This window comes from Pygocentrus nattereri, chromosome 4 (genome assembly GCF_015220715.1).
Source record: "Pygocentrus nattereri isolate fPygNat1 chromosome 4, fPygNat1.pri, whole genome shotgun sequence".
NCBI classification, from domain to species: domain Eukaryota; kingdom Metazoa; phylum Chordata; class Actinopteri; order Characiformes; family Serrasalmidae; genus Pygocentrus; species Pygocentrus nattereri.
The window spans coordinates 21,325,991-21,346,760 of NC_051214.1; the positions used below are offsets into that span (position 1 = coordinate 21,325,991).

General features: G+C 42.2%; 1 protein-coding gene across 1 annotated transcript; it reads right to left on the minus strand.

Moving 5' to 3' along the window:
- Positions 1-603: 603 nt before the first annotated feature.
- On the minus strand, positions 604-16,553 carry scyl3 (SCY1-like, kinase-like 3). The gene is made up of 14 exons (XM_017722449.2): positions 16,346-16,553; positions 14,494-14,686; positions 14,196-14,381; positions 13,026-13,139; positions 12,820-12,876; positions 12,614-12,716; positions 10,425-10,536; positions 9,872-9,949; positions 9,653-9,792; positions 8,804-8,991; positions 8,279-8,450; positions 7,951-8,124; positions 5,010-5,779; positions 604-1,398 (listed from the first exon to the last, which is right to left on the minus strand). The coding sequence occupies exons 2-14, from the start codon at positions 14,656-14,658 to the stop codon at positions 1,339-1,341; spliced, it is 2,319 nt and encodes a 772-aa protein (XP_017577938.1). The 5' UTR covers positions 14,659-14,686; positions 16,346-16,553; the 3' UTR covers positions 604-1,338.
- Between the last annotated feature and the right edge of the window lie 4,217 nt (positions 16,554-20,770).

The window sequence follows — 20,770 nt, forward strand, 5'->3', positions numbered from 1 at the left end:
TTAATGATGCTCCGTTCTCCAAATTCACTGGTGCCTTACACTCTTAATATACAGTGTATTTAGTTGGAGAGGTCTCTCTTCACAGCGCTGTCGCCTCACAGCGAGGAGGACCTGGGTTCGATTCCCGGGCTGGGTGACCGGGGTCCTCTCTGTGTGGAGATTGCATGTTCTCCCCGTGTTTGTGTGGGTTTCCTCCAAGTTCTCCGGTTTCCCCCCACGGTCCAGAGACATGCAGTCAGACCAAGTGGACATGCTAAATTGCCCCTAGGAAAGAAGAGTTACAGCCACATACGATGCCCAGCTTCTGAATGTAGCTTCTGAAACATGAGTTATGAAGAATATGACCGTGTTTTGGAACCACCGGTGGTCTCAAGGAGTTTAAGAGGTTAAATTATATGCAGAAGGAAGCTGACTGATGGTACAATCTCTTAAGTCTCTGAACAGCAGACACAAACAAAAAACTTGCCCAAAAGATACCATAAAACCATTTTATTCCATCAGCAGCTGACAATACAAATAAATTATGCCTTTCTCTCTTTCACACACACACACACACACACACACACACACACACACACACACACCACACAGGCCCGCTCCACACCCAAATAAAGATTTATTTGAATATATTCTATATGTACACTTATGCTGAGACTGGCTATTCTATAAGGCTCCTCCTTGTAATAGGTAGAACATATTTGAGAGGCTCATGGCAAAAAAAAAAAAAAAACCTGATTTAAAACTTAAAACAAGCGCAGCACATGTACTTCCAGTGAATCTCTGTTTCATTGCAGGAAGATCCATCAGGACTTGGCGGAGAGCTTGAGAAAGTCCCTAATTAAAAACATTGTCACTTCAATCTGGTGCATCCTGGTTCATTTTCAGAAGATAAGCTAATCTCAGTGCCAGGGGGCACAGTTTTGACAGTAAATCTCAGATTATTTGTAGTGTCTGCTCATTACTCAGTCCAAGCGATTCATTATCAGCATGTCTTTTTTTTTGACAATCACATTACATGCCTGTCTACTGTTCTCCCGCAGGGTGAAATGTGCACCCGTACAAAACAGATGAAAATGAGCCAGAAAAAGTAGCCCTGACATAAGAACGCGGTTTGAAATGGATGACCGTCCAAGATGCATTACATCTTGCATTGTTGGCAAAGCTAACCTCTTTAATGCTTCTCCATTAGTAGCACTGAAGCTCCACTTCTGCATTGAAAGTAGTGTTGACACTGGACATGGCAGTTTCCAGCCGTTTTGCCTCATGTAGTCGCACTTTCTTGGTTCACTGATTTGTCTTGCATGGTCTCCTATGGCTTTACGAAAAAATGTCAGTTTATCACCAGGCATTTTCATCCTCCCAGCTGATGTCACCATCACCCCAGCCCTCTGCTTCGGTCTATGAGAGACAAGAACACAGTCATTACATCCGACCCACCCAGAAAACAGTTGGTTTTTTTTTTTGGTTTTTTTTAAAGAGAACTGCCTTGTGGAATGAGCAACAGATGAAGTGGCTGAACTGCAAAGGCACCGCTGCGTTATTAGACGGGTGTTGGGGACAACAGTTAAACCTAGTACAAGTGTAACAGTGTTTAAATACTAACCTCATGCAGTGAAACACAACAAGCTTACCACTCACCAGCCACTTTATTAGGTACACCTCTCTAGTAAAAGGTTGGACCCCCTTTTGCCTTCAGAACTGCCTTAATTCTTCATGTCATATTTTCAACAAGGTGTTGGAAACATTCCTCAGAGATTTTGGTTGGTTATTTGAGTTCCTGTTGCCTTTCTATCATCTCGAACCAGTCAGCCCATTCTCCTCTGACCTCTCACATCAACAAGACATTTTCATCCACACAACTGCCGCTCACTGGATATTTTCTCTTTTTCGGGCCATTCTCTGTAAACCCTAGAGATGGTTGTGTGTGAAAATCCCAGTAGATCAGCAGATTCTGAAATACTCAGACCAGCCCGTCTGGCACCAACAACCACGCCACGTTCAAAGTCACTTAAATCCCCTTTCTTCCCCCATTCTGATGCTCAGTCTGCACTTCAGCACGTTGTCTCAACCACCTCTACATGCCTAAATGCATTGAGTTGCGGCCATGTGACTGGCTGATTAGCTATTTGTGTAGGTGTACCAGTGTACCTAATAAAGTGGCCAGTGAGTGTAGTAAGGTCCTAATATCAGTGTTTACATGCACTGAATAATCCGATCATAATCAGATATTCAAATGGTAAACACCATACTCTGATGTAGAAATCCGATTAAGAAATGTGATAAAGAGGCTAGATTTTAGCTCAGTAATCAGATTTCTCCATGCATGTAAACTCACTCTGATTTCTTTCGGATTTCTCAGTCTGTGCGTCACTGCAAGACGCAGCAAAACACTTTTGGAACGGCGCTGAAACCAAACACGAAATATAGGATTTAAATATTCTTCATCGTCTGGATGATCTAATGTCATTTGTTCAGGTAAAGTGGGTCGATGTTTAAAAAAATAAAAAAACAAAAGCAAAAGCCACAGCATGAATTTTGAGATTTACGTTCGTCACATCTTCTGTGAGTTTATCGGCTGGTTGCTAAGCAGAAAACCGTTTACTGTCCAGCTTATGCCGACCCGGAGTTTCCCATTATCTGATTATTCAAGTGCATATAAACATGCTGACTGGCTTACTGACAAAATCTGATTTTCTGCAGTTTTTTCTACACGCTCACTGACTGGCCATTCATTACGAAAGGAACTCTCATTCATATGGAGAAGCAAAGTCATCAGAATGCTTTCAAAACAGGTTAACAATGAACTGGGGGCGAGGTGTGCAGCGTAACGCCCCGCCACCTCCATATTCAGCTATATTTGACTACATCAAAGCTCAAAATGACTGATAGTAAGAGACAAAGTATTCTTTAAAACACTGTCAGTACAGTCAGTACAGTTACATTGCTCTGCTGTTATACTGCATTTATAGGTGCTGGGCCTATTTGGTCAAAAAGTGTCAAAAAATTCAGCTTTTTATCCAAAAAAAAAAAAAAAAAAAAAATATTCCTAAGGTGAATTGAATGGCGATTATTCTGAACATAACCTGCAGATGGCGTGTTTTTTCCCTCCCCATTACCAAAGCTCTTGTTTATCACAGTCATTGTTGGCAACAGAAATAAAACACTAGAATGCTCCTGTGTTTTGCTGATATTCTTGGTATACACTCTTCATCCTGCTTTTGTAAGATTTTTTTGTTTACAAATTTGGCAAGAGAACACCTGCTGTAATGACTCTCAACCAGTTTAGGGTTTTTTCATCCTCTAGGGGTATCAATGTCAACTGCCAAAAGGGCCATATTAAAAAAAAAAATCGCAACAAATCTGAGGGCCAGCTGGGTTTTTATTTTATTTATGCCCCAACTGGCCATTGGTTTGTTCATAATACGCCAAAACTACAGCAGCCAAAATGGGCAATGCATAGTTGGAATAATTAGAAAATACTTTTAAATAAAAAACAATTATTTTATATAAAACAACAGATTACACTGGCTGCAGATCACTGTTCTTCAAATGTCCCCAATGTCCAAATGGCTTTAAAACTGCTCAATTCTTAAACTAGACCCCTTTTTTGTTTGTTTTTATGGTGCTGTTGGTGAGGGGTGGGAGCACGAATTATGTTGCATGCTGGAAACTGTAGTGCAGCTCATGGTGAAATGGGCCAACGTTAATAGAACATTTCAGTAGTTTTGGTGGCCTTGTATTTGACACATGGTCTCCGCGCCAATGGTATTCCCTATTCAAACAGACCTACTAACCTGTTCAATTAACTGATGACTTCAAATCAAATGCATTTAAGCAGGGACGTCAATGTTGCTGAACAATGACCCTCCCAGGATCAGAACTGAAGAGCTCTGTTCGACCCCAGAGGTGGGGAGCACGAGACCTGGAGAGCCAGATTCCTTCAGAGTTTGGTGATTTTTCCCACTCAAGCGCACTTGATTCAACTCATGAATTATTCACCAGATTCAGCTGGTGGGTTTGACCAGGGAAATCAGCAAAGTGTGCTGACCTCCAAACTTCATTTCACCAACCCTGATTCAAACTATTTAGCAAATGGTATTAAACTTGTATTATAGAACAGTTAGTTCTAGCCACGCAAGCTGATTGGTTGAGAGGCATTCTAACCATGTTATTTCGCCATAACATCACTTTTTTCCCCCCCACACACACTATCACTCCGCTGAGACGCGGTTGCTCAGCAACAATTCTGACGGCTGTAGGAGACGCTCAAGCCTTTTGAACGTTTTTACTTCTTACTTTGCCACAAACAGAAAACAGACACTTTCAAGGTCGCATCTGACCGACAGCTGCTTTGGTCAGACTCTGAAGATGAGACGACACTAAATTGCCAAACTGTCATCACCACTGAACAGCTTTTCAGTCGGCAGCTGTGACAGAAGAACAGCTAAACAACCTGGAATCAGCCAGAAATGAACCCAGTACCATTCGCCAAACTAAACGAACTGTAAGAAGCTTTACAGACTGACTGGAACAAAACATTACTGATCTGGAAAAAAACGACCAAACTGAGCTGAACTTGATGTTGCGGCAGTTTTATGACTCAGTCTGATTTGATCCAACTCTGAAGATCAGACGACACGTTTGGCGAATGGTATTGGGTTAATTTCTGGCTGATTCCAGGTTGTTTAGCTGTTCTTTGGTCACAGCTGCTGACTGAAAAGCTGCTCAGTGGTGATGACAGTTTTGGAATTTAGTGTAAGGAGCTGGAGAACGACCTACCGGCTGTGCAGCCAGTGAGCGGAGCCCGTTACTCTGACGCAACAAGCTGCTTGATAGGGTAATATAATTTGGGAAATATAATTTATTTATTTATTTAACTGTTGTATAAAAGCAACAGAACACTCGAGATCATGGGTTATGTTCCATTATTTCATTAAATGGCATTAGTTTGACTTTGTAATGTCATAACAGCGATAGGTTCTGAATAAGAATCGGACAAATCGTCTTACCTCTGTCAGATCTACTGCAGCAAACTTGGCAGTCAGTTCCAGTGTGTTCACAGACTGTGTGCCGTCTGGCTCAGTGTTAGATACAGGTGCAGCCGAAGGTCCTGCAGACTTGCTGCCTGAACTCCCCCCAGGGAAGAGCGTGGAAGATGATGACAGTTTTATTTCTGGTACCATGTCAGCGAAGAAGTCCAGCTCTGGATCACTCCCTGGTTTCCTTTTCACCTCGATGGTGAACTCCTCTCCCAGTCTTCCAGCTCCTGCACTCCTGCGTGTGGTTTTAAGTTTGGGCTCTGTAGCTGAACTTGCTTTGCTACCACTGAGGTCATCTATGCTCTGGTCCCAGCCAGTATCCCATGATGTGCTATTCTGCTCTGGAGCAGGTTTCACAGCAGAGCTCAATCTGAGTGCTTTGGACACTCTTTCAGTTCCAGAGCGAGACGGGGCTATAGATATGGCGGCACTCTGTCTTAAGGGGTTTGACGCTCTGACCGGTCGAGGTGTGGTAGGTGACTGGTCTGAAGTAACCTCAGATTCCTCAAAGTCATCCCAGGGTTCCTCTGTATCGTCGCCACTGGTGGTCGGTAATTTGGAGGTAATGTCCACCGGCCGTATGCTAATCTGGACTGGTTTGCCGTCATCTCTATCTGATTTCTCCTCCACGTCGCCCCAATCAGGCCAGTCCTCGTTGAGATTGCCAGCCGAATGGCCATTCTCTTCCTGCTTACCTTTCCTTAAGCCATTCAGAGGGAAAGCCATATCCCTGATCACCACTGGAAAAATGTGGAAAGCAGCCAAGTTAGACACGAGTTTAATATAATTCTCAATACTAAGGAAAAATCCCTCATTTTCAGACCTGGATCAGAAGATGAGTGGAATGCATCAACCATCTCGGTGTAGAGTAATGTCCTATCTGTCAGTAGGGCTGCGACAAACTACTAATTAGTTGTTTCATCTATCGACAGTCGAATAGCCTATCGATTACTTAAGCAAATAACTGATTATTCAGATCATGAATCACAACATTATCAAATAACTTCTGTAGCTGTTTTCTGCATTCAGTTTTAATGGACTTTTCTGCTAACAGAGAAGAACAGAACTCCAATATATTTTCCTGTTAAAATTTATAACCAAGGATGTGCAAACTAGCAGCAATAAAATAATAAAACAAAATAATTTTCCTTTAATCAAGTAAATAGAAAAATCTATTTAAATTTAAATGTATATTTTAAACAGTGCAGTCTGTGCTCTGCATTCAGCTGTCTATCTACACTTTGCTGCAACTAAATTCTACAATCGTTTACAAAATCTTTGTTGAAATGGAGTAAAAAAGTCAGCATCTCTCCATGTTCCTGTGACAGTCTCGCTCTCCTCTGAGAGCAGATATTCCCTGTTGCAGTTAAGATGCACTCTGATGGAGCGAAAGGGAAAGTTGCAAACGTTTGTGGCAAACTTGTTCTCTATGAACAGCTAAATTTGAGCAATTCTGTATGAACACTTCAATTCAATGGTAATCCCTTTGTCCAGCTGCCCTGTACGTTCACGTAGAACTACCTCCTGAAACTGTTCGCGAGTGACTGCCAACGTTCAGGGTAAACAAAAACCTGTTTGGAAAAGCTCTTCTGTGTTCATCAAACTTGAACGTACCAGTGGCCTCGTCGTGAAGACCCTGACGCAGTGTTTGAAAGTATAAAAGTTATCTGGAAAGTGAAGAAAGTCGCTGTGAATAATAGTTACTTACTTCTCTCTGTTCCAGCTCCATTAATGATTACAGAGAACAGAATTTTGAAACAGAAAAATGTTACAGCATTGAAGTCTCCCAGTAAGACTATGGAGTCTGTAGGCGGGACCCTTTCCAGAACTCCACCCACTCGCTCCAAGAAGGCTGAATACTCCAACCTGTCGTTTGGTGCATAAGCACACACAACAGTCAGAGTTTTCCTCTCTGATTTTAATTCGCATAAAAATGGTCTTAGTCCGGAAAAGGATGGCATGCCCACTCCAGTTAAGGGGAAAGGACTTGCCCCAGGTAGAGAAGTTTAAGTATCTCGGGATCTTGTTCATGAGTGATCGGAAGAGGGACGATGAGATCAGCTGCAGGCTGGGACAGGCGGCAGCAGTAATGCGGTCACTGTACCGGACTATATTGGTGAAGAGGGAGCTGAGCCATAAGGCGCAGCTCTCTGTTTACCAGTCATTCTACATCCTGACCATCTCCTATGGTGGCCTTGGAGTGGCTTGGGGTCCCTGGGAATGAGCCGGAGGAAGTTGCAAGAGACAAGGTCATCTGGGATTCTCTGCTCTCCCAACTGCTACCACGACCCTAGACTAAGCGGTTAACGATGATGATGAAAATGTTATAGCGCGTACCATGAAGTAGGACGAAGTTTAACATTTGCTAACTGCCTCGCTAGCAGAACCATCGCCGTGTCCCAAACCACACACACTTCTGTACTTCACGTGCTATAATAACGAGTCCACTTCTAATGGTATTTGCACTATGCTTACACACTAATATAGCATAGTGCAGTTTGAGATGCGGCTTATCTTACCAAGATGAATCTTCTTCGTCCAGTGAGCCAACAAGTTTCCTTTTCAAATGCTCCAGCATGGAGGATGTGCTCCCAGGTTCAGCTTTACAAATAGCACAACTACAACCTTTTTTCTGAGTTCAGCTCCTGCAATTTTGGGGGGTTTTGTTTTTGAAACTGACTGTACTGTTGTTAACTCTCCTATAAGCAGTAATGTCAAAACGTTCCTAGTGAGCATGAGAAAGATACGCAATAACATAAACTAATCGACTAAACTAATTAAGTCGATTTTAGACGACCAAGTCAAATAATCGTTACACTCCTATCTGATCAGCACTTGGTTGCACTCAAGGTTGCTTGAGACAAGCTTGAATCCAAGCCCAACATCACAAGACAGCTCTTCCTAGCCTTACCTGTCTTTGATGCTGAAGGGTGCTGGACAGCAGCATCTTCTCGGACAGTCTGGATGGAACTCAGGTTCTCCAGGACTAGTGACTTTCCTTCAGAGGGCTTAGGAAACAGACTCACAATCTTTGAGGGCTGCGAAATATGGGGAAGTGACTGCCCAACAATATGAACCGGTGAGGCTGCACAGGAAAGTCAGACGTTATAAAATGTACATAGACTATTCACTAGTAAGACTTAAAAAGGGCTAGTTACATGTGTTTATGCATCCTGTGTAATGAGGTGAAGCAACAACGAAAAGCCAATTAATTAACTAATTCAGATTGAAGAACTTACTTTCTGGGGTGACGTCTGTTGACTTGGTAAAGTTCGGCGTAGTCCGTTTAAAGACCTTTGTCCTTTCCCCACCTACTACCACTTGTGCCCCCAGCAATGGGACCAGCACTGCCAGGCTCTGCAATGTCATGGCGACTAGAGTATCATTAGTGTCCCTCATTCCCAGCAAAACCTGCAAAATAGTTTTAAATTATTTTCTAATAAGCTTCATGAAATTGCTAAATAACAACACAGAAAAGAGTAAAATGTTTAATTACTGCAGCAGATAAACATTTCAGTTGACACAAGGAATGATACTGAACATCCGTACTGTGTTTACTTCTGCTGTCTTACAATGTCACGGTCATTCAACAGATCCTCCTCGCCTTAGGTCAACATTATCAGCATTAACAAGCCATAAAGTCACAGGAGAAGCACAGGTCAATGAGACACGTCTCTGAATGCTGAACATGGTGTACAGGGGAGCTACAAATCATCAAAATGCAGTAATTCAAACAGGAGTTATGGCCCTAGATCCCCATTTACCTGAGGTAGGATCTGGTTCTTGAGTTCATCATGAGAGAAGAACTCAGCGTAGACATGGATATGGGAGAGAAGCACCATCCGCACATGCTCCTCATTAACTTTGAAGAGCTTCAGGAGTTGCGGGATCACATGCCTGCGGTAGAGTGGCATAGACAGCAGGCACTCCTCTCCAACCCCAACTCCAGAATCTGGAACAAAAATAATCCTTTATTAGTCCCACAACAAGGAAATTCTCAGTGCTACAGCAGCAAAGGGACAGCAAGGCATTCAAGAGAATTAAAAATTACTTTTTTAAAGGTTTTTAAAAAGTTTGTTACCTGTCATTGTATAGACAATATGTCGCTGTTGGCAGAAGAAAACCTCCAAAATTATAACTTTACAGGAGAAGGAAAAAAAATCATACTTTATTTTTAATGTAAGTCAGTGGAACCAGTGTAAGGAGCAGACATGTTCAAATTTTGTCAAAAACTGAAACGTCAAAAGTGGAGATATGAAGTTTTCTTCAGACAACATCGATATATAGCGATATAGGCCATGAATCGGATACGTATCCGTTCTAGGACCCCATATGAGAGTGGCTCAGGTCGGATTTTGAAAAGATCGGTTTTGTATCCACACAGCTCTGAAAACATCAGATCTGAGTCAAATCAGGGCGAAAAATCGGATTTGTGCCACTTCAGCCTGGTAATGTGAACGTAGCCAGAGACGTTATGAAACATCAAGATGAAAACATACTGCTATTTTTTCTTTTTAACACAACCTACACTTGCAGATCTGTGATCTACACTTACATGATCTGTAGGTCATAAAATCAGTGAAACGCAGAACGTATTCAGAACAGTACAGTACCCTTCTTTGGCTGTAGCAGGTGAGGCAGGAAGCTTTTAACAGCTGTCGGTTCAGCAAACACAAGGGAGTTTAACAGCTTAGAAGCCAAACGAGCGCCAATTAACTCCTCTGGGAGGCTATGAACTCGGTCCAGTAGAAATCTGAAGACAAAAGCACAGTACATTAATATTATAATTTGTTCAGTTAAAATAACAAGAGCAAAGGTACACAAGGGATTACTTGAAGAACTCATGCTTCTCCTCCTCAGATTTCAGAGTCAAAGTCTTCAGAAAGTTCATGATGTCCAAGAAGTCATTCCTGTTGGAGGAGAATGTGAAACCAATGTGAAACTTCTGATCCACTGCTTTTATTCACAAGCAAAATAAACAAGCCAGAGGGAACTCAAATAATACTAGTTTCTAGAAATAGTTTCATGTGTTAACTAGTTTTAATAACAGATCAAATGCAATTTCATCCAATTCAACAGAACATCCAGAAACCTCATATAAATCATTGAGTAAACACTCATATCGCTACTGTCGGAAACATCATTGCCGTTTTTCAGTTTTTGACATAATTTTAACATAACACCTGTTACCCTTTACATTGTGTATAAACTTCATGATGAATGGACCAAAAGAAACGGCCCAAAATGACTTGGAAAGACATCTGGTTCCACTGACTTAAAGTTAAGTCGGTTTTTTTCATTCTCCTGTAAAGTTATCATTTTGGAGATACAAGGTTTTCTTCCAACAACAGCGATATGCAAGTAGGAAAATGGAAAATGCCACACCTGAAAAACTCATGATTCAGTAGACTGCTGAGAGGTGGTCGGGCTGCAGGATCAGGGGTCAGGAGGCTGACCTGCAGCATGCTCCTCAGACTCTCTGCCAGCTCCTCAGACACTGAGAAGGCAAGAAAGAGAAAAATCAGCAACACACACAGACACACACACACACACACACAAAGAACAAAGCAAGACTAAGTGTAGAAGACTGGACAGAGATTTAATGAAGCGAGAAGAGGGAGTCAGGAGACAATAAGAGGAGCCTGTAAAAGAGCTAGACAGACTGATGAAACAGCTGCACGATGTTCACGCTCTCTAACAAAATTAATTCCTAGTAATGAGGACTTTTTAGGCAAGTCAGCTTTTACTGTCAATACTACAATATGCACAGGATATACAGAGTATTGAAACTGTGTAACTCTCAGACTCCCCATGGTGAAGCAATAACAAACAGAAAAGTGTGAATTTAAATAGACACCAAAAAAAACACTAATCGTAAAAATAAACACTAATTGTAGAAAAATATAATAATAATAAAAACATGTAAATATAAGAAGATCCTCAAATGAACATTAAAGTGACAAAAGGCACATACAGATTAAGGTCTGTGGCTATAAATAGTGCAAATATAAACAGTAGTGCAGTTAGACTGAGCTTATGGAGCAGTTAAAGTGATGAGTGCATAACAGTCCCTGAGCATGTCAGAGTTCAGTACTGGGGAGTGGGGGTCAGGAACCTAAAGTCTTAGTCATAGATATCCATACCTAGAGAACAGCAGGCAACGTGACATCTATCAGAGGTGATACGTTTCCGCGTCCACCATGTTGGAGAGGTCAAGATACGCTTGTGAACAGATTCACTTGTAGTGAGAGGCGATGAGTCTCAGGAATAAATCAGCCACAACTTCCTTATTACTCAACCCATTTTCACCAAATTAGTTTTGTTCTAATCCTCGGACTCGGATTAATCTAGGCTGCATGGACTGATCTCAGCAGCTTTTATTTCTTTAATAACTGATGTTAATAATTAGCCATCAGCAGTCACTTTCTGGTGCCTGAAGCTGCATCATTTAAGGTGGAGCCGGAAAATTCAAACAAGAACCTGGCTAATAAGAAGCTGACTTCAGGTTTGTGCAAGAAGGTGCTAATGTTAATCTGTTATGGATATCTACACAGATTAATGCTATAACTGACCCAGCTACCAAGCATTAAACACTCACATCAAACGGTTCTCTGTGCCACACCAACCACACGGCCATATCTACACCACATCATAAAGACATGAGCATGGATGACTGTGTTCCCTCCATTATATAATACTATGCCACTTTCTGAGAGCAATATTCTTGAAATAGTATAATTTTGGACAGTATATTTTTAAATCAGTTATTCTCCAGGGTATATTTTGATTTTTCCATTTGAACTTACATACGCAAACCCTAGGGCAAAGTATTCAGTAACTGCATGAAATAAAAACATTTTTGTTTTTTTTTTTTGGTAAAAGCTCACCTAAAATTAACAGTAAATGTGTGATCACACATATCGCTATATGCTTACAATTCACTGCCAAAAGCCAAAAATCTCAGACGCTCTGTGTATTCTTCTAAAAATTATTTTTACAGAGCAGATCACTGAAGAGATGCCATCTAAGATTCAGCTTACAGCTGAGATTTGTGGAAAAAATTGGTCAACTTCCAGCAGTAATTACATTACCCATCTATTTGACTGGAAAGACAACAGTTACAGCCTCATATGACGCCCCCCTTTTAAATGTAGCGTATGAAATATGAAAGTTATGAAGAATAAGTGTGTTTCGGAACCACCGGTGGTCCCAAGGAGGTTTTAAATGGAAGTTCAGCAGCGATGTTGACCGCCCCAAAAATGGCGACACCATTGACATGTCTGGCTGGAACTAACGCGGCATCTAGGTATGTATATCTGTGGTCTTAGTGCAATCATATATATTCAAGATAAAAATCAATGCTAAGTACAGCCTCCACTACACATGCATTAACATTAAACTCTGACAGACCTTAGCGAAGGGCTGGTACCAGCACTACTTTGTCCCTTTGTGAATTTCATATATATAAAGATAATTCATAGTGTGCTGTGCAGGCTTAGCGTCTGCCACAACAGGATGTTTCTCAGACACACACAGGTCACTTGGCACATGACTGTCGACAAGGCATTACTAACCATATCCATTTAGGAGGGGAATGAGGACCTCCACCAGCACACCAAAAGAGTAGGCGTCCCGCGAGTGGGCGTGCTTGTCAGGAAGCAATTTAAACCCGTCCAGCTACAAAGAGCAAACTGTTTTTTGTTACTGAGTCATTGGACTTTAACTGCTAATGTGCTAATGGAAAATCATGCAGTCTGCTTTGATTGAGGATGTGCTTCACCTTCTCTTCAGGAGGAACAGCACTGCTCTCTCGTACTGCCTGAACGCTGGCAAGAAACTGGGGAGACAAGGCCACACAGAATAAAGATTCGTACACATTCAACACTGCTGTTGGTTTTGCACCAAAATCTAAAAATAAAAAATCTAATGACACTGCAACAAATTTTGACGAAATTGCACTGTAAAAAGAAACTCTGGGTGTCTCACCTCTGGCGTTGCTTCCGCAAACTTGCAAACAGTCTCCATGCCTCCAAGCTTCCAGTGTCCATCCTCACTGACAAAGACTGAGGACATGCACACGTTGTTGTGGCTTAATTTGCCCTCAAGACACACAGGGAGACAGAAATGTAAATACAATGTGCTGAAGAACCTACAGAACAACCCATAAGCCTTTCACTAATCCAGTCGTTCTGGGAATCACTGATGCAGAGGTCTCTATCAGGACACAATATCTTGTGGTGTGGGCCTAGTTTTCAGTGTCATACATGGAAGCAGCACACTGGGGGCAGAGGCAGGACAACTCATACTTGTAGAGCCAAAATAATATCACTTAATAATTAGCACATGTAAATAATATCTATTAAATACAGATACACGACAATAAAGCCAAATACAGGCAAGTCTGACATGAGCCAGTCGTTTTCAGCTGCAATTTATGCAGATGGAAACCAGCTATATGGGACGGCAGGCAGGAGCGGGACAAAACTGTTAGGTTGCAAGTGGGAGAAGGACAAAGAGAGCAGATTTTCTGAATGAAATCTTGCGGGAGTGGGACTGAATAACTGGTCCCATGTAGACCACTCCACTAATGATGTTTCTAAACTCGTCATAACAAACCTTCATCACCATATGAAGCTTTTTAAAAAATGATCTATGTATTTAATCTTTTCCGTATCCCTATGTAGAAAATGTATTAGTTTGAAAAACTGTCTATCGTTGTTGTATCGCCAAAATGATAATTTTACAGAAGAAAAACCTACTTTACATTTAATGCAAGTCAAAGGAACCAGAATATTTTTTTTTGTCCTCGAAGTAATTTTGGGCCATTCGTCATGAAATTTACACACAATGTAATGGGCAACAGACATTTTCACATTATGTCAAAAACCTGAATATGACCAAAATAGAGATCTGAGGTTTTGTTCCGACAGCAGTGATGTTATTATTTATTACACTTTTTTAACTTAGTAAAACTCATCATGTTGTATTTTTACATCCATATTATGGTGCCCTAACCTGAGAACACCTTACTTTAAGATGCAGCCATTGAGACTACATGTGTATTCTATGTTTATTACTTTCAATACTCAACAACATATGGTGGAAATATTATAAGATGTATACTGTCCTAAGTCTTCAGGACTCTACTCATCTTACCCTGTCATGGAGGAAGACCAGGGCCTGCAACAGGTCATAGATGCCTGCGCAGATCTCTTCTGGTGTGAGATTGTCCAGGAGAAGCTCCAACGGCTGAACTCTTTCCGTCACCAAGTGAATGCCTCCGTCTTGCACGGAGCATGACAGGAATCGCAGCAGGCATGGGTGCCTCAGAGTCTTCAGGTGCTAAAAGGCAACAGAGAAATTGTTCGGCTTAACTGTAAACCACAGACATGTGACACAAAGACGGCCCCAAAAAAAAAAAACTTTTGCGAATATCTTCAAGGGGCCAACATACCTTGGCAGCTTTGTTGACTTTGTCTTCACTGCCTCGCTTATAGACAAACACAGAAGCAGGCTTGCTGTCCTGGAGGATGGCAGAGTACATCGTGAGGCCCGAAGGCAGGGTCAGCAACGGCTCCTCCAAGATGCAGCTTCGCAGGGCACTGCTCTCCGCTCCCATGGTTGCTCGGAGAGGGCAACCAACTACACTATCAGGATAAAAAAAGAGTAATAAGCTGCTTATTCAGCCCCACAGGTAATGACAAGTCTCTACAGCTGTGATTTAAAAAGCCCTGTGTATGAGTGACTTCTTATGCCCTGACTAACCTGTGTATGAATAACATTAAAGGGCCCATATTATGGGAAACCTTAATGGGCTTTTACCCCCTGTGCACACAGTTCACATATGGAAACTAGGCTGCAAAAACTTCAATTTACTGTGACTGTGTTGTCACAAAAACCAGCACACTTTTATGTATACCAAGTCAACAGCGGTTTAGTCCCTCACATTCACACTTAAGTTATAAAGGAGCATTTCAGCCCAGACTGCTTTATGAATGTGGCACAAAACAGGGCAGCAAATACACATCGATCAGGCATAACATCATGACCACCTCCTTGTTTCTACACTCATTGTCATTTTATGAGCTCCACTTACTGTATAGGTGCACTTTGTAGTTCTACAGTTACAGACTGTAGTCCATCTGTTTCTCTGATACTTTGTTAGCCCCTTTTACCCTGTTCTTCAGTGGTCAGGACCCTCACAGAGAAAGTACCATTTGGGTGGTGGGTCTTTCTCAGCACTGCAGTAACACTGATGTGGTGATGGTGTGTTAGTGTGTGTTGCGCTGGTTTGACTGGATCAAACAAAGCAGCGCTGCTGGAGTTTTTAAACACTGTGTCCACTCACTGTCCACTCTGTTAGACACTCCTACCTTGTCAGTCCACCTTGTAGATGTACAGTCAGAGACGACAGCTCATCTGCTGCTGCACAGTTTGTGTTGGTCATCCTCTAGTCATTCATCAGTGGTCACAGGACGCTGCACACAGGACATTGTTGGCTGGATATCTTGGTTGGTAGACTGTTCTCAGTCCAGCAGTGACACTGAGGTGATCCACTCATACAAGCGCAACACACAACCACCACATGAGTGTCACTGCAGTGCTGAGAATGACCACCACCCAAACAGTACCTGCTCTGTGGGAGTCCATGGGGGTCCTGACCACTGAAGAACAGGGTAAAAGGGGGCTAACAAAGTATCAAGAGAAACAGCTGGACTACAGTCTGTAACTGTAGAACTACAAAGTTCACCTATACAGTAAGGGGAGCTGATAAAGTGGACAATGAGCGTAGAAACAATGTGTGTAGTTAACTATATAACACATATTTAACGCTAAAGTACTACTTTCTTCCGGTGATATTATGGAGGCGGTCTGGCTTCACCCAGTTAAGACCAACGCAACACTGAGAGAACCAGAAGTTGCGGACAGAAGCTAAACGTGCATTCAAATACGGTTCCTGCGGGTACTAACAAATAACTCGTACTAACGATGACTAACTTAGCTAATGAGCAAAACAGCCATAGTTTAAAGACAAAGACAGTAAAGCGTGAGAGAAGCTCCTTCCTCCGGCGCGTCGGAGGCTCCTGACAGGTTAGCGAAGCTAGCTGGCAGAAGCCCGCCGTTTGGCTAACGTTAGCTAGCCTAAAGTCGCTTGTCCGCCGATAACATTGATTCCTAACGCAAGAAACTTCGCTTAAAACCAAGCCGCCGCCGCTCCACCTGCTTACTGACCGGACTTACACAACACATCCACACCTGGCCGAGGTGGCCGGCTCGCTAAGCTAGGCTAAGCTGCGCTAGCTAACCTGTAACGGCTGAGTCGCTTCCCAGCTCGGCGAAAATCAGTCAGTCTTGCCGAAGGCTGCCATTACAGCACAGCCGACACTTTAACACCCGCACCGGCGCCTGGTCAGTTCCGGCGTCGGTCGAGTCATTTGGACGATTTTTCGAGGCCAAAAGTCAGTTGTTTTCAAAGGCTGCATTAAAACGCTCCGCTCGGCTTCGCTCGGCTCTACTCGGTTCGGCTCGGCGCACATCCTGTTCTCCAATCACAAACATCGCCGGACGAAACCATTTCAGAGGAGCTCTGCTCATAATCAATATTCCCCGCTTTATATTTACCAACTGGCCCCTATGTTGCGTTTGTTTTCGGATAAACTGATTTACATTACATTAAATTAAACTTACACTGTGTTTCTGTTTTGTACTTGGACTCCTCTAGCTTCCACTGACGGGACAGCAGTGGTTGAGCCCGGTGGGCTGAGGTTGGCTGAAGACTTTGAATCTGATAACAGAGTTGAAGCTCATTCCCGCCAGACAGAGGAGAGAACTAAGGAGCCCTGATGGTGACATCCTGTATAAATAATATTAAAGCGTGGCTACGCCTTATTGACGCGGGGGAAACGAGTTCCTAATGCTTGGCCATGACCTAGTAAGGCATGGGAACGAGATCATGGCTTGCTAAGTCGTGACCATGCTTTAGGATCTCGTTCCCATGGTTTATTAAATCGTCGCCACGACTTAATCATCTCATTCCCGAGCCTTATTAAGTCGTGGCCATGCATAATTTTTATTGATACAGGATGTCACCAGCAGGGCTCTACATTCCCGCCAGACAGAGTAGAAAATTAAGGAGGCCTGATGATGACATTTGTATAAATTAATGCGTGACCACGCCTTATTAACGTGTGGGAACTAGTTCCTAATATGTGGTCCCCACTTAGTAAGCGTGGGAATGACATGATTAAGCCGTTGCATTGACTTAGTAAGGATCTTGTTCCCTTGCTTTACTAAGTCGTGGCCACAACTTAATCATCTCATTGCCATGCCTTGCTAAGTCGTGGCCACCCATTATTTTTATTGATCATGGCCATGCATTAGGATCTCATTCCCACTACATCATGGCCATGCATTAGGATCTCATTCCCACGCCTTACTATGTGGGGGTCACACATTATGATCTCTTTCCCACACTTTACTAAGTCGTGGCCATGACTTAATCATCTCATTCCTTACTAAGTTGTGGCCACGCATTAGGATCTCATTGCCGCACTTTAACAATTCACGCATTATTTTTATTTATACAGGATGTCATCATCAGGGCTCTGTACTTACTAAGTCGTATCCACGCATTAAGATCTCGTTCCCACACATTAACAAGGCATGCTCACACATTATTTTTATTTATATGGGATGTCACCAGCAGCGTTTTGTAAATGACTACATTTTTTCAACATAGCATGATGGAATTTTATCCAGCAAATGAAAATATCGAGATAATAAATTACAATTTGGGGAAAATGAGTCATTATTTCAAGATGCTAAGTCACAATTTTGACATACGTCTGCCAGAAACAGTGAAATAAAAACACTCTACTTGGCAGGAATTGGCTTCTGTGTGACGTCAGAGTAGATACACAGGTGTTTACATGTATCCCTCACAGCCCAACCATAATCAGATTTCTGCAGTTATCTGATTATTCAGATGGTCATGAAAACACCAGACTCTGATCTAGAAATCTGATAAAGAGGCTGGGTTTAAGCTCAGTAATCAGATCTCTCAGTGCTGTGAACTCTTACTCTGATTTCTTTCGGATTTCTCAGTCTGCGCCTGCGACGGTGGATGTCGTGAGACGCAGCAAAACACTTTTGGAGCGGCGCTGAAACCAAACATGAAATAAAGGATGTAAATATTCTTCATCTTCTAGATGATTTGTGTTCATATTTTCAGGTAAAGTGGGTCGATGTTTAAAAAAACGCGGCATGACGTTTTACATTATATCACGTCTTCTTCTGTGAGTTTATTGGCTGGTTGTAAAGCAGAAATCTGATTACTGTCTGACAACTTGGAGTTTCCCCATAGTCTGATTACTCAAGTACATGTAAACGTGTTGATCGGATTACTGACAGAATCAGATTTTCTGCAGTTATCGGATTATTAAGTGCATGCAAACACACTCACTGTCTGCATCCTTACTGTCCATTCAGTCAAACCCCTTCTGAGCCAGCATGTCTGATTATTGTCTAGAACAATCAAAATAAGGCCCTGGAAGCTACATCACAGCAGAACTGAGTGCTTTCCCTCTTATAACTCACCACGTTTAGGGGCTTAAGTCTTTCATAACTGGCTGATCTGGAATTATTTAATTTGCTGTATGTCCAAAAGTATCCAGACACCCCTTCTAATTAGTTACTTTAAAGCAGGGGTGTCCAAATCAACCACTAAAGGGGCTGTATTATAAAAATCTTAATGAATCTGTGGGCCAGAGAAAAAAATGGGGTTTCATTTCATTTTTAATTAATTTATGTTGTGCCATAACCCAAACTGGCCACACTGGCCACTGTTTACTGTTCAAAAACACATTCAAAAACTTCAGCAGCAAAACACAGGCACTTCAGAATCAGAATCAGAATCAAGCTTTATTGGCCAGGTCTGCTACGCATACAAGGTATTTGGTTTTGGTTACAGGAGCTCACAGTGCACAGTATCAGACAGACATTCACATGTAGAGAATAAGATAAAATAAATATAATATATAACAAGATAAAATTAAATAAAATAAAACATGCATTCCTACCATCACTCACTCAGACACACACACACACACACACACACACACACAGTCATTCCTGTAAACCTTACAATGTGCAAAGTATGGGTCTAAAGTTAAAGTGCTGAGTGTAGCAGCAGTTAAAGGGTGTGTAGTGGCAGAGGAAGGGGTCAGTAGGGTAACGCTCAGATAAGTGGAGTAATATGGCAGGTAAGTAAGATGCTAGTATAAACACTGTTTTGAGACGGCAGTTCCAGAGGATGTAGTAGACCTTGAAATATTACAAGAATCCTTAAAATATTCAACATTTAAATATTCCCAGGAGTTTGGTCATTTCAACCTACCTATTTGCTTGTGTAGAACTGAGGTGTAGCCACTGTCCTATAGACCATTGTTGGGGTAGGAGAGTCAGAGCACACGTTGTGTTGCAGTGCATGCTGGGAATTGTAGTGCAGTGCATTGTGAAACTGGTTAATATTAATAGGAAATTAAAATATTTTTGTGGAACAGATAGGATTGTGTTGTGGGCCTAGTGTTTGGCACATGGGCTTTAAAGGAACTGACACCCATTGCTACACACAGCTTGTATAATCACCACAGAAGAGAACTGCTGATAGAAAGGGAAGCTGTGGATAGAACTGGGCTGGTAAATCCTGTTTTAATTCCCTGCTCTTACATTTACGGCTTTTGGCTGACGCTTTTATCCAGAGCGACTTACAATTTGATTATTGTTACACAGGTAGGCGAAGGTGATGTTAGGAGTCTTGCCCAAGGACTCTTATTGGTATAGCGTTTGCCCAGGTGGGGATTGAATCCCAGTCTACAGCGTAGAAGGCAGAGATGTTACCCACTACACCAACCAACCACACTCTTTGTGGTGTGTGTGTGTTTCTATTTTCAACCCTTTAATGTTCTGCTCAACTATTTGGTTGAGCACATTTTGAGTCACTGTATATGCCACAAAGTGCCATCTCAACCGTTTGGTAGATGTCTGGTCTTGATTCACTGACCATGATTCTCTGGTCAGTGAAACATTTTTGTGTTGATTTTGAGGTGTGTTTTGGATCATTGTCCTGCTGGAAGATCCAAACTACAGCCCAGTTTAAGCTTCCGGGTTGATGCAGTCAGGTTCTGATTTTATTTCTGCTGGTACTTGATGGAATCTATTATGTATGTGAATAAATTGTCCAGGGCCTTTGGAAGAAAAGCAGCCCCACAGTATCACAGACCCATCACTATACTACACGGTGGGGATGAAGTACTTTTCTGCAGGGCTATCTATGTCCACCTCTGCTGTTTGTTCCCAGAAACCTCTATTTTGGTCTCATGTGACTACATAACATGGTCCCACTGAAAGATCCAGTAACAACAAACTGTAGGCACTTGAGTTTCTTGGTCTTAGACAACAGAGACTTCATTCTGGGAACCTTCCTCATAACTTGCGGATGTAGGTACTGTCTGATTATAGTCTGGGAGACGTTCAGACTTCAAGACCTAACTAATGTCTACAGTTCGCCAGCTGTGACCCTTGGAGATTCTTTGTCCACTCATACCATCCTCTACTATGTGAGGTCGTTATAGACACACATCAGGTTCTCAACATTTCCAGTTGGTTTAACCTTTTCAACTCCTTGGGACCACAGATGGTGCCAAAATGCACGTCATCATATTCTTTCATAT

Excerpts from the sequence above, each read along its gene's own strand:
- scyl3 (XM_017722449.2), bottom strand. The coding sequence starts at position 14,658 with ATGGGAGCGGAGAGCAGTGCCCTGCGAAGCTGCATCTTGGAGGAGCCG. Across the intron at positions 9,950-10,424 it reads CTGAATCATGAGTTTTTCAG|GAATGACTTCTTGGACATCA; the intron begins GTGTGGCATTTT and ends CTCCTCCAACAG. Across the intron at positions 5,780-7,950 it reads CCCTTCAGCATCAAAGACAG|TGGTGATCAGGGATATGGCT; the intron begins GTAAGGCTAGGA and ends ACATTTTTCCAG.